At 39.0% G+C, this 12,539-nt stretch overlaps 1 protein-coding gene across 4 annotated transcripts in view; it reads right to left on the reverse strand.

Annotated features, from left to right (window-relative positions):
* Positions 1–10,947, reverse strand: part of LOC136866248 (heme transporter FLVCR2) — a 118,284-nt gene extending 107,337 nt beyond the window's left edge. For 3 of the 4 annotated variants that reach the window (XM_068226671.1, XM_068226670.1, XM_068226672.1), the window contains exon 1: positions 10,518–10,947. In XM_068226671.1, coding sequence (XP_068082772.1) covers positions 10,518–10,802 — 285 coding nt within the window. In that variant the 5' untranslated portion in view covers positions 10,803–10,947. The remainder of the gene's footprint in view (positions 1–10,517) is intronic. The other variant, XM_068226673.1, reaches the window with a different exon arrangement.
* Positions 10,948–12,539: the final 1,592 nt, after the last annotated feature.

A 12,539-nucleotide genomic window follows, 5' to 3' on the forward strand; every position in this document is an offset into this window, starting at 1 on the left:
CGTCTATCCCAGCTTGGGTCCCCGGTCTCTTACGGTAAGCGCTAAGTTATTGCATTATAATTAATTTAAACTCATTCATGTGTTTCGGACCTTTCTCATTTAATGTAACTTTCGTGATTATGTAGAATTTTATTTTGTGTGCCGAAGTTTCCTCTAGATTTCCACATTTACCTAAATTGAGCATCAGTATGAATTAGCTGTTGAGCTAGTCTGCAATATGTTGTTTTTGGAGGCAAACCATTTTCAGGCTTAATATTTTGTAAGAAAAAGTAAATGCAACACTCCTTTTGAATAACATATTGTACATCACATTAATTAAATTTTTGATTCTTTCAAGGATGCTTCGTTTAATTCTGTAAACTTTACTTAAATGTGAACTTATATGTCAATGTTCGTTCATGCCTGAAGAGCTTAATTAGATTGCCAGTTTGGTTTGTAAGTCTATTTAAACATCCTTTGTTTTGGTGTGTTAAGTATCAGCTAATCTGCAATTCTTTTTTTGTTCATTTGAAATTGTATCTCTCATTTTGTCAATAATTATTAGTCTGAGGGTGATCATTGTGAACCTTTTTCTTCCCCATGAAGTAATACCTTCCCGTCGTCGTTAGGCCTGTAAGTCACGTTTACCTTGCGAATGGTTTGATTTTGCGTGTTTGATAAGTTAACCATCTTATTCTCCAAGCTTAGATGTGAACTGCCGGAACATTGATTTTTTCTATTTTCCTCCATATTGATATTATTACCATTCATACTATAATTTTTTCTGTTTTCCCTTTTATTATTATTATTATTATTATTATTATTATTATTATTATTATTATTATTAAGTGTTCATGCTCATTTTCCTAATTCATATTATTATTATTTTTCTAATTCAGTTCCTATATTATTCATATTTATTATTATTTGGTGTAGACACCGACTGCGACTACACATCGTATAAATGAATATTTGCCTCAATTGTCCTCTTCAATTCCAATTTTAACTTCATATTGTGATTTTCCTTACTTAGTTACTTAATCCGGTCTTCTTGTACCATGAGGTGTCGTGAATACGAGAGATCTCCATCTACTCCTATCTCCAGTAATGGCAACGGCCTCTCGTTCAGAGAGTCCCCTCTCCTGCAGTGCTTCTCTAATCCCCTCTTCCCATGACTTCTGTGGTCTTCCTCAAGCCTTCCTTCCTTCCACTCTCACCTCCCTCACTAACCTCGGCAAGTGGTCTGTCGACATTCCGTGGATGTGTCCAAACCATCTCAATTGATATTCTTGGATGGTTTTCTCTAGAGGCTTCATTACTTTCCAGATGGCTGTATTCCGGATCCTGTCCCTCCTGGTTTTGTCCTCTACTTTCTGGAGGTATCTCATCTCTGCCACCTGGATTCTGCTCTTGGTTCTTTCTGTTAGTGCCCAGGATTCGCAGCCATAGGTCAGAGTGGGTACAAAGGCGGATTTGTAAACGGCTAACTTTGTGCCCTTTGAGATCTCCTTCTTGTTGAGGAAGTATGTTCAGATGGCATTGAACAAGCGCCCTGCTGTTCCTATTCTTTCTGTTATTTCCTCCTCCATCTTCCCATCTGAGCTGATGATTGAGCCAAGATACTTGAACTTGGTGACTTGCTCTAATGGTTTACTATGGATGATGATACAGTGTCTCTCCTCATTCCTGCTGATAACCATAGTCTTTGTCTTGTCCACATTCACCTCCATACCTTTTTTCTTAAGCTCTTCCACCCATATGTTGATGTTGTGTTGTAGGTTTTGTTCGCTGGAGGCAACAACAATCAGGTCATCAGCAAATGCCTGGACAGAAAATCGGAAAATCGTACTGATCGCATGAGGTAATTTCTGACCATCAATTTCTTGATTCTCTCATGACACAGTTTCATAATTTGGTCAAGGTACATGATAAAAAGAAGAGGGCTGACTGCAGCCTTGCCGGACTCCTTGTCTCGTAGTGAACTGCTGACCTCACATTTCCTGTCCGCACATAATTCCGACAGTTCTTATACAGACTCGTGATTGAACTGCAAAGTGACTTGCTAACTTCATACTCCTTTAGGACTTTCCAGAGTTTGGACCTCGGGACTCTGTCAAATGCCTGTTTCAGGTCAATAAAGGCAGCATGAAAGGTCTTGTTCTTCTCCAGTAGCTTTGCCCTGGGCATCCTAACAGTAAATATGAGATCTTGCGTGCTTCTGTTTGGATGGAAGCCACACTGGGCTTCTTCAAGTTTAGCCTCTACCTCCTTTCTTAACCTAGTCTCCAGGATCTTTGGGAAGACCTTCCCAGACACTGTTAACAAGGATATGCCACGATGATTACTGCACTCTCGGTTGTCTCCTTTCTTAAAGATGGGGATGATGACTGCTACCTCCCAATTCCTAGGTACCTTTTTTGTTCTCCAGGCCTCCACCATAATCTTGAATAGAAAGACTTCTGCTTTCTTTCCCAAGTTCTTAATCATTTCTGGGGTAATTCCATCATGCCCTTGGGCCTTTCCATTCTTGAGTTGTTTAATAGCCAACTGCAGAAGTATTCAGTCAGCAGTATGTAAAGATTGTAAAGATTGTTGGTTACAAGGATAATGTCGAGATAGAGGAGGAGACTAAGGCCAAAGAAGTAATAAAATTTACATATGATAACAATGACATTTACAATAAGATACAAAAGTTAAAAACTAGAAAAGCGACTGGAATTGATCAGATTTCTGGGGATATACTAAAGACAATGGGTTGGGATATAGTACCATATCTGAAGTACTTATTTGATTATTGTTTGGTCAGAGGAGCTATACCAGATGAATGGAGAGTTGCTATAGTTGCCCCTGTGTATAAAGGAAAGGGTGATAGACATAAAGCTGAAAATTACAGGCCAGTAAGTTTGACATGCATTGTATGTAAGCTTTGGGAAGGCATTCTTTCTGATTATATTAGACATGTTTGTGAAATTAATAACTGGTTCGATAGAAGGCAATTCGGTTTTAGGAAAGGTTATTCCACTGAAGCTCAACTTGTAGGATTCCAGCAAGATATAGCAGATATCTTGGATTCAGGAGGTCAAATGGACTGTATCGCGATTGACCTGTCTAAAGCATTTGATAGGGTGGATCATGGGAGACTACTGGCAAAAATGAGTGCAATTGGACTAGACAAAAGAGTGACTGAATGGGTTGCTATATTTCTAGAAAATAGATCTCAGAGAATTAGAGTAGGTGAAGCTTTATCTGACCCTGTAATAATTAAGAGGGGAATTCCTCAAGGCAGTATTATCGGACCTTTATGTTTTCTTATATATATAAATGATATGAGTAAAGGAGTGGAATCGGAGGTAAGGCTTTTTGCGGATGATGTTATTCTCTATAGAGTGATAAATAAGTTGCAAGATTGTGAGCAACTGCAATGTGACCTCGAAAATGTTGTGAGATGGACAGCAGGCAATGGTATGTTGATAAACGGGGTTAAAAGTCAGGTTGTGAGTTTTACAAGTAGGAAAAGTCCTCTCAGTTTTAATTACTGCATTGATGGGGTGAAAGTTCCTTTTGGGGATCATTGTAAGTATCTAGGTGTTAATATAAGGAAAGATCTTCATTGGGGTAATCACATAAATGGGATTGTAAATAAAGGGTACAGATCTCTGCACATGGTTATGAGGGTGTTCAGGGGTTGTAGTAAGGATGTAAAGGAGAGGGCATATAAGTCTCTGGTAAGACCCCAACTAGAGTATGGTTCCAGTGTATGGGACCCTCACCAGGATTATCTGATTCAAGAACTGGAAAAAATCCAAAGAAAAGCAGCTCGATTTGTTCTGGGCGATTTCCGACAAAAGAGTAGCGTTACAAAAATGTTGCAATGTTTGGGTTGGGAAGAATTGAGAGAAAGAAGAAGAGCTGCTCGACTAAGTGGTATGTTCCGGGCTGTCAGCGGAGAGATGGCGTGGAATGACATTAGTAGACGAATAAGTTTGAATGGCGTTTATAAAAGTAGGAAAGATCACAATATGAAGATAAAGTTGGAATTCAAGAGGACAAACTGGGGCAAATATTCATTTATAGGAAGGGGAGTCAGGGATTGGAATAACTTACCAAGAGAGATGTTCAATAAATTTCCAATTTCTTTGAAATCATTTAGGAAAAGGCTAGGAAAACAACAAATAGGGAATCTGCCACCTGGGCGACTGCCCTAAATGCAGATCAGTATTGATTGATTGATTGATTGATTTCATTTTTCCTTAAGTCTTATCCTTCTTCTTGTTCTCCTTCTCTCCCCATCTCCTCTCTTTCCTCACTTGACCATGGGCTGTCTTCATTCTCATTTCCATTCAATAAATCATTAAAATATTCTTGCCACATCTCCATTATTTCTTTCTCTTCTGTTAAGAATTTCCCTTCCTTATCTTTTATAAACTTTAGAGGGCATTGTTTCTCCTTTCTCATGTTTTTCAGTGTTCTATAGAACAGCTTCCGGTTCTCTTTATAATTTTTCTCCATTCTTTGTCAGAATTCTTCCCAAGACTGTCTTTTTGCTATTTTCACTAGGTCTTTAACTTTTCTTCTTTGTTCCTTATACATCTCATGGTCCTCAGCATCCTTGCTTCTTAAGTATTTCTTCCACATTTCCTTTTTCTTTCTTACTTCTTCCTTGATGTCATCATTCCACCATCTTGTTCTTTTCTTGTACTCCCCCACCTTTGTTGTTCCACATAGTTTACTTGCTGCTACTAGTAGTATCTTCTTGAACATGTTCCCTCCAGGTCCATTTCCTTGATCCTCTCTCTATCCTCTGACACTCCTCCTCCACTTCCTGTGTGAACTGCTCCTGTACCTCCTTGTTCTCTCTTAACTTGTACACCTTTAATCTTTTCTTGCTTGTTCTTAGGTTATTTCCTCTTTACTTTTGCTGTAGTTTCCATTGTTGTTACCAAGAGAAAATGGTCACTTCCTATTTCGTAACCACGCTAAACTCGACAATCTGTCACCTTCTGGAGGTGATCTCTCTTCACTAACACATAATCTATGATGGAGCGCTCATCTCAGCTGGGTTCCTCCCTCGTGTACATATTTATCATCTTATGTGGGAACATGGTGTTCACTGCGACAAGATTATTGGCAACGCACAAATCAACAATCCTCTCACCATTGTTGTCAACCATGTGTTCACCATGCCAGCCAACAGCTCCGCCACTCCCCTCTGGCTGGTTTCCGACTCTGCTGTTGAGATCTCCTAATACAATGATTTCCCCTTGAGTGTCGTCCACCATATTCTGGAGCTCTTCGTAGAGCCTATCCTTTTCCTCTTTTCTTACATCATCGTTCACTCTGTAAACCACAATAAACATCATCAGCTCTCTCTCAGGATCTAATTGTATGCTGACCATGAGAATCCTATCCGTGTGGATTTTCCATTCTTGAATCTTGTTTCTGAAGCTCTTGTGGACCAGTAGTGCTACTCCTGATTTGGCCCGTAGTCTGTTGCTAACTCCACTATAAATGAGTACATGATCGTTCACCATTGTATTCACCCCTTGCCCCGCCCTGAGACAAAGATTTTCTTCCTTCAGATCCTACAGCTGAAGGTCTGTCATTTAGTCTGGCCCCTCACCCTCGACCTTACCGGCAAGGGTGACCCTGCCAGGAGCCAAAGCTCCCGCCGGCATCACTCTTGGGATCGCTGAGGCATGCAAGCCTCCCCACCGCGTCAAGGTACCAGACCGTGGGGGAGGTATGATTTTTCCTACTGTTAAAAACTCTGCTCAAGCTTATTCATCTACTAATGCCATTCCACACCATCTCTCCACTGACAGCTTGAAACATACCACATAGACAAGTATCTCATCTCCTTCCCAGCCCAAAGTTTGCAAAATTTTTAGAACATTACTCCTTTGTCAGAAATCACAGAACAAATCGAACTGCTATCCTTTGGATCTTCTCCAGATCAAGCAATCCTGGTGTGAGTTCCATACACTGTAACCATACTCTAATTGGGGTCTTACAAGAGACTTATACACACTCCACAACTTACCACAACCCATAAATACTCTCAACACCATGTGAAGAGCTTCACAACCTCGTCAATATGACTAGATCCCTGCGCAGATATACAAAATAATATCCGCATCTGCAATTCCTTCATCCGCATCCGCAAATGGTTATCTGCATCTGCAAAATGGTTATCTGCGGATAATTTAAATATTTAACTACAGTATATTACACCCAATATATTGAAACAGATAGATCTGTTAACATAATACATTAGGCCTGACACCTGGCATCAGAATCTCTACAATCACAGGTTAATAAGGGATTTTCTCTTGCGACAGCTACTGACGTATTGAACTTTGTTCATTCCTTCCATTAATTGCAGGCAAGAGCCAGTTAGTCTTAGGTCAGATTTACGGCTTTATGGTCTCAAGGCTATCACTATTCTCCTATACCAAAGTCAAGGGTCGCCTAACCACAAGCAAAAACAAGAGTATACCTGAGTTAAAATAAATAAACACCATTATTTATAAATTATCAGCAAAATTATCCGCACTGCCATGCAGTTTGTATCTGCCAAGACACTAAATTAGCAGTTATCCATGGATAAAAGCTTGAAAGCATCTGGATGCTGGGGAAAGTTTGACAAAGTTGGCTGCCGAGTCTGGTGTTGGTCAAGCAACAATTAGTGACTGGAAAAAAAATCGTGCCAAAATTGAACAGTCTTGCATTGTAACAACTGATAAAACCTTAAAACAATGCATCATGTAATAGTTTCCATAAATGGAAAATTGATGAAGCTTTTTTTTTTTGGTGTATGTGGTTTTCACAAGAGCGACAGAAAGGAGTGCCTATTAGTGGTCCACTAATTCAAGAAAAGGCATTACGGCTTAACGAACTAATGAATGGTGATTCCGCCTTCACTGTTAACAACGGATGGTTGGATCAATGGAAGAAAGGCACGGCAACTGTTGATAAGTGGATATATCAGCTGACAAAGCTTCTGCGGAATTTGGTGATTTGATTTCCTTAGGAAACTACACTCCACAGCAAATTTACAATGCAGATGAGACTGGGTTGAACTTTAAAGACCTTCCCAATAAAAGTCTTGTTTCTCAAGAGGAAACTTCTGCACCAGGTTTTAAAATGAACAAACTGCATCCTGCAGTTTTGGCTTGCAGTAATGCCATGGGAACAAACGAGCTTCCATTGATGGTGATTGGTAAATGTGCCAAACCACGAGCCCTTAAGAATATGAATTCTCTCCCTGCATATAACAGGAATCAAAACAAGTGATGGATGACTAGTTCCCTTTTTAATGAGTGGTATGCCAAGCAGTTTGTTCCTTCAGTGAAAAAGTTTTATGAAGATAATGGACTACCACATCGAGCTTTACTTCTCATAGACAATGCCCCTCCTCACCCATCAGACATGCGGTTGGTATATGGGGACATAAAAGCCTCCCAATGTGACATCGCTGCTGCAGCCTATGTATCAGGGTGTTCTACAGAATATAAAACTAAGCTACCGAAAAATGCACTTACGATACCTTAATGAAGAAAATTATTCTCTTCCTATCCTTGAGAAGCTGGAGGAAGTTACAATAAAAGGCATTATTTACTGGGTTGCAGAATCATGGCAAAATACAAGTGTGAACTTACTGTGGAGATCATGGAAGAAGCTTTGGCGTAGCCTTGAGTTCGAGAAAACACCTACCCCTATATTAGTCATACAACACGATAACACTGAGCTCCTTCATCTTATTCAGCAAGTATCAGGTTGTGAGGATGCTGCAGAAGGCTGTCTAAAGGCATGGGCAACAGCTGATGTTAATGAAGAATGCAGCAAACACGAAATATTGAGTCTGGTTCAAAGTCAACATGATGGCAACGTAGCTAGTGACAGTGAGGAAAAGAAACTTCAACAGACAATGTGACTTATACTGATGCTACCTCTGCTCTTGACATTGCATTATGCTTCGTAGAACATCACACAGCAGCCACGCCAAACAATGTCATGTTCGTGAGATGCTGGTACGCAATTGCCTCCACGGGAGGGTTTCTGTCACTTCAACAATTAAAGATAACTGATTTCAAGTGAAAGATTAAGTGATTTTTTTGTGTGTTTCTATTGTTTCTATTGTTATTTCATTAACCAACCTTTCCGTTTTTCAATCCTGGATGACATTAGTGCTGTATGTAGGCACAATTACACTTTGTTAGGCATACTAACTGTACTTCTTTGTTAATTTTTCAACTAGTTATGTAAAATAAGGTTATAATGTAGAATATATCATTGTTTTATGACTAAATAAATAAGTTCCTCCTATTTGCGTGTGTTTTTCAAACTTAAATTTGTCAAAAAATCTCATGCAGATTTCTCAGGATTTCAGATTTTCAGGGTTCGATTTGTAGATTCGACCTGAGTTGGGGTCATCATCAGCCGTATAAGTTAACCTAGAAATCAAATCAAATAAAATGATGAATGATGTTTAGTGTTGGCCAACTTTGAACATGCTAGCATTTCTCAAACATTTCATCACGGAGTACTGAAGCATAGGAGTGCAGAGAAGCAGTGACAGCAAGTGCAGTGCCCGCAGTGGCAAGTGGATGTAGTTGTCTCAAAGAAGCGACATGATTATGCCTATAGAAACTAAACAAAACTGAATTCACCAGCTATATACATTATCAGAATAAATAAAATAAATAAATAAATAAATAAATAAATAAATAAATAAATAAATAAATAAATGAATGAATGCATAAATGAATGAATAAATAAATAAATAAATAAATACAGATCGATGATGATCTGATCATCATCGAACACTTCCTGCAACCATCGCAAAGAGCTACGCACTGTATGAGCTGTTGAACCATATTGCTGGAAATAGCCATACCTTTTATCTTCTTCAGTCAGTTCAGCAAAAAATGATTTGAGAGCATTGTGAATATAACGGTCAGAATTAATTTTGTCCTGAAAAAATACCAGACCGATAATTTGTCGGGTACTAATAGCACACCATACACCCACTTTTCACGTCGTGCAGAGGTCTCGACTGTAAAATGTATGGGTTCTCTGTATCCTGGATCCTATTGTTCTGTGAATTGACGTATCCCCTCAAATGAAACCATGCTTTGTCACTCATATAAAGAAAGTTTGGATCTACAATATCATCGTGGACACTATTCATTGGCCAATTGCAAAATCTTATTCTTGCAATGAAATATGTAGGCTGTATATTATGGACTGTATGAGTCTGGCAAGATCGTAAATGTAATAATTTTGTTGCATTACATGCTGACGAATGTGAAATACCAGTTTCCTGATCTCTCTGGAGCGACTTATGTGCACTGACTTGCAGTCTTGCCTTCTAACCTCTCCTGTGTGAGAGCGTTCACCTTCACTGTCTTTTCTTATTAGTTACAGAACGATTTGTGAACGAGTTGATGCACAGAACGTTTTGATGGTACTGGGGAACTGTCTACGGAATTTTGAAAGGCACCTTTTAATTCGTTTCTTCTTCTTGTGCAAATAACACTGGATCAGAAATATTCTCTGTGCCGTAGTATACTTAACCTTCATGATAATAACCTTACAACACACCTTTAAAAGTCCAATCGTTACTAGCAAACTGAGCGACAGAGCTAAACATCCTGCTGCCTCAGCTGTCAACGCTTCTTATCACGCCAGGCTTGACACAAGCCATATGGCACCCGCCCGAGGATTCCCACGGCCTGTGAACAGAAGTGCGAAACTTTAAACTATTTGTAAGTTATGTTTAAAGCCAAACATAACTGATAGTTCACCACTGTGTTTTGTATTACTATATTTTGGATATGCTAGCATGTTCAAAGTTGGCCAACACTAAACATCAAAATGTAAATACAACATATTATTATGTACTATACCAATTTGATTTCTAAGTTAAATTATAAGGCTGATGATGATCCCAATTCAGGTTGAAACTAGTCCCATATCTATCTATATATATATATATATAAATAATACAGTGATTTAATAAACAAATTTGTTTGTTTTTTCATTTGCTCCTTCATTATGATTTTTAGCATTTTTTCAACTTATATTATGTAAATTATTTTCAAATCTCCTCTCATTTTTCACTGAAGATGGCTCAAACGAGCCGAAACATATTTGAATTTGTTTACTCCGTCTAATGACGGAATATTTATTGTATTGAATAGGAGGATACTCTCATTTTTCACCTTTGTAAAGTGAAAACCGTCAATACGGAATGATTCTAATATCTTGTAATAATAATAATAATAATAATTGATTAGGCGGATCAAATTGCGTAATACAGATAACTTAAACATTGAATTAGGACCCCCTCCTGCAATAAATGTGTCTACTTTAAACTCGCTTAATACCTTGGCAAACAAAGCTCGTGACAAATGTACTGTACCACAGTTGTCTATCATCAGTACGGAACATGAAACTTATCTACTTTGAACATAAAGTATGTTATGAATTTGTGTTAAAAAAAACATTCTCACTGTAAGTAAAAATGAAGAACTCACTATTTTGTTTATTAGGTATGAAGCTGGGAATATCAGAGGGGTGTAGACAAGCAAGAAAACGACGGATGTCCAGTCAACAGCATAGCTACTGACATTATAGTACTTGGTGACAACATTAGAAATACAGGCATACTCTAACCACTGTGAGGAGTTGCCCCCTGTGTAGACTATGAATATGGCGAGTATCACCCATCTTCTCTTGTACACTTTGCAGAGTGGCTTTTCTTCGATGGTGGTTGGTACAGTGACCAGCACCTCGGTGTATCCCCCACTAATAGCAGTCATCCTACTGATCTTTGTCCACCACTTTAGGCATGTCCAGTATCATGGATATCACAGTCTAGGAATATTAGCAACTCTCCTTCTAGACCTATATACCATCCTGCACTCTCTGTAAGCAGTAAACACAGAGAAGGACACATACGACAAACTTTTCATCATCCAGGAATGAAGTGGAAGCAACATCAGTAAATCAAATTGCATAATACAGATAACTTAAACATTGAATTAAGACCCCCTCCTGCAATAAATGTGTCTACTTTAAACTCGCTTAATACCTTGGCAAACAAAGCTTGTGACAAATGTACTGATTGTACGTTTTCTTTGCTTGTGAATCTTAACATATCCTACATCTCAAATTATAGCAGTGCGTTGTGTTCAGTGCTTGTCTGTTGTTCCCTGCCATCCTCTTTTTTCCCAGACCATTTTGCTTCATTCCTGTGCAATATATAATATATAATTTCACAATATATAATTATAAAATAATAATAATTGTATGGCCTCAGGTACCATGTGCAGACATTTTTTAACTGATGCCATTTAGACCGCCAGCTTGTCAATGTTGATGTTCCATTTTACTCTACCAGATGGCAGAAAAACTGATCTCTGTTGGGCGGTTTATAACAAAGTTTTACTTTTTTTCCCCCCCTCAAAGAATACCACTACCGCTGCTGGATTTGAGTCCGCAATCTTGGGATTTGGAGACCACATAAGAAACCATCACCAATACAACACTATATTGACTGGTTCTTCAAAATCTTAATTGCTTTACTGAAGATAAAAGTGATTTCTCTCAGGGGTAAGGTAAGGGTTTATTCTGCCCAAAGGCAAAATATTTCTCCTGAGCTAGGTCTGTAAAAACTCCCTTTCTGGATAGGTTACTTTATTTTTCTTATTTATACTCTTTAATGGCTAGTCCAGCTCTTTAACAGAATCATCACCATTGTGGCCTTCGGTTCAGAGAATCACAGGTTTGATTCCTGGCTGGGTCATGGATTTCAGCCATGTCTGATTAGTTCCTCTAGCTCGAGGGCGGGGTATTTGTGATCACCTTTATATATATCTTCATTTACATACAACACAGTACAGTACCAACTACCAACTATTTGCGGTGAAGAATCTGTATGAGTCATTGCAGGTAGATCAGCAGGGGGCAGATGGAGATCAGGGAAGAGTTACAGAGGAGGGGTGGGACAAGAGGAAAGGGACCAGTAGGAAAGAGTAATGTAGAGTAGAGGATAGGAAGAGGAAGGTGGAATAGAGTAGTGAGAGGGAGAAAAGTGAGGAGGAAGTGGGTTCTGCCAGGGAAGTTAAGGGAGACCAGGAGAGGAGAGGACCAAATGAGGAGGGTGGGGTTGTGGCTCTGGTCATGGGTGACTGAATTGTCAGGTATGTGGGGAAAGTGTGTGTAGGAAAGGGAACCAGAGTAAAGTGTTATCCAGGAAGTGGGTTAGGCAGATGTTTAGGAAAGTAGAAGGGAGGGAGGAGGGTAAGGAGAAGGTGGTAATTTTTCAGTTGGTACCAATAAAGTATGGCAAACAGGAATAGGTCCTAACATAGCTGGGGATGTGTGGGATTTGGTTACAGCAGCACAGAAGAAGTTTAAGGAAGCAGAGATTGTTATCAGTGGGATACTGTGTAGGAAGGATACTGACTGGAGGATAATTAGGGATTTAAATGAGAATATGGAATGGGTATGTGGGAAATTGGGAGTTAGATTTGTAGATCCTAATGAGAGGGTAA

The sequence above is a fragment of the Anabrus simplex genome, chromosome 3 (genome assembly GCF_040414725.1).
Source record: "Anabrus simplex isolate iqAnaSimp1 chromosome 3, ASM4041472v1, whole genome shotgun sequence".
Classification (NCBI taxonomy): Eukaryota; Metazoa; Arthropoda; class Insecta; order Orthoptera; family Tettigoniidae; genus Anabrus; species Anabrus simplex.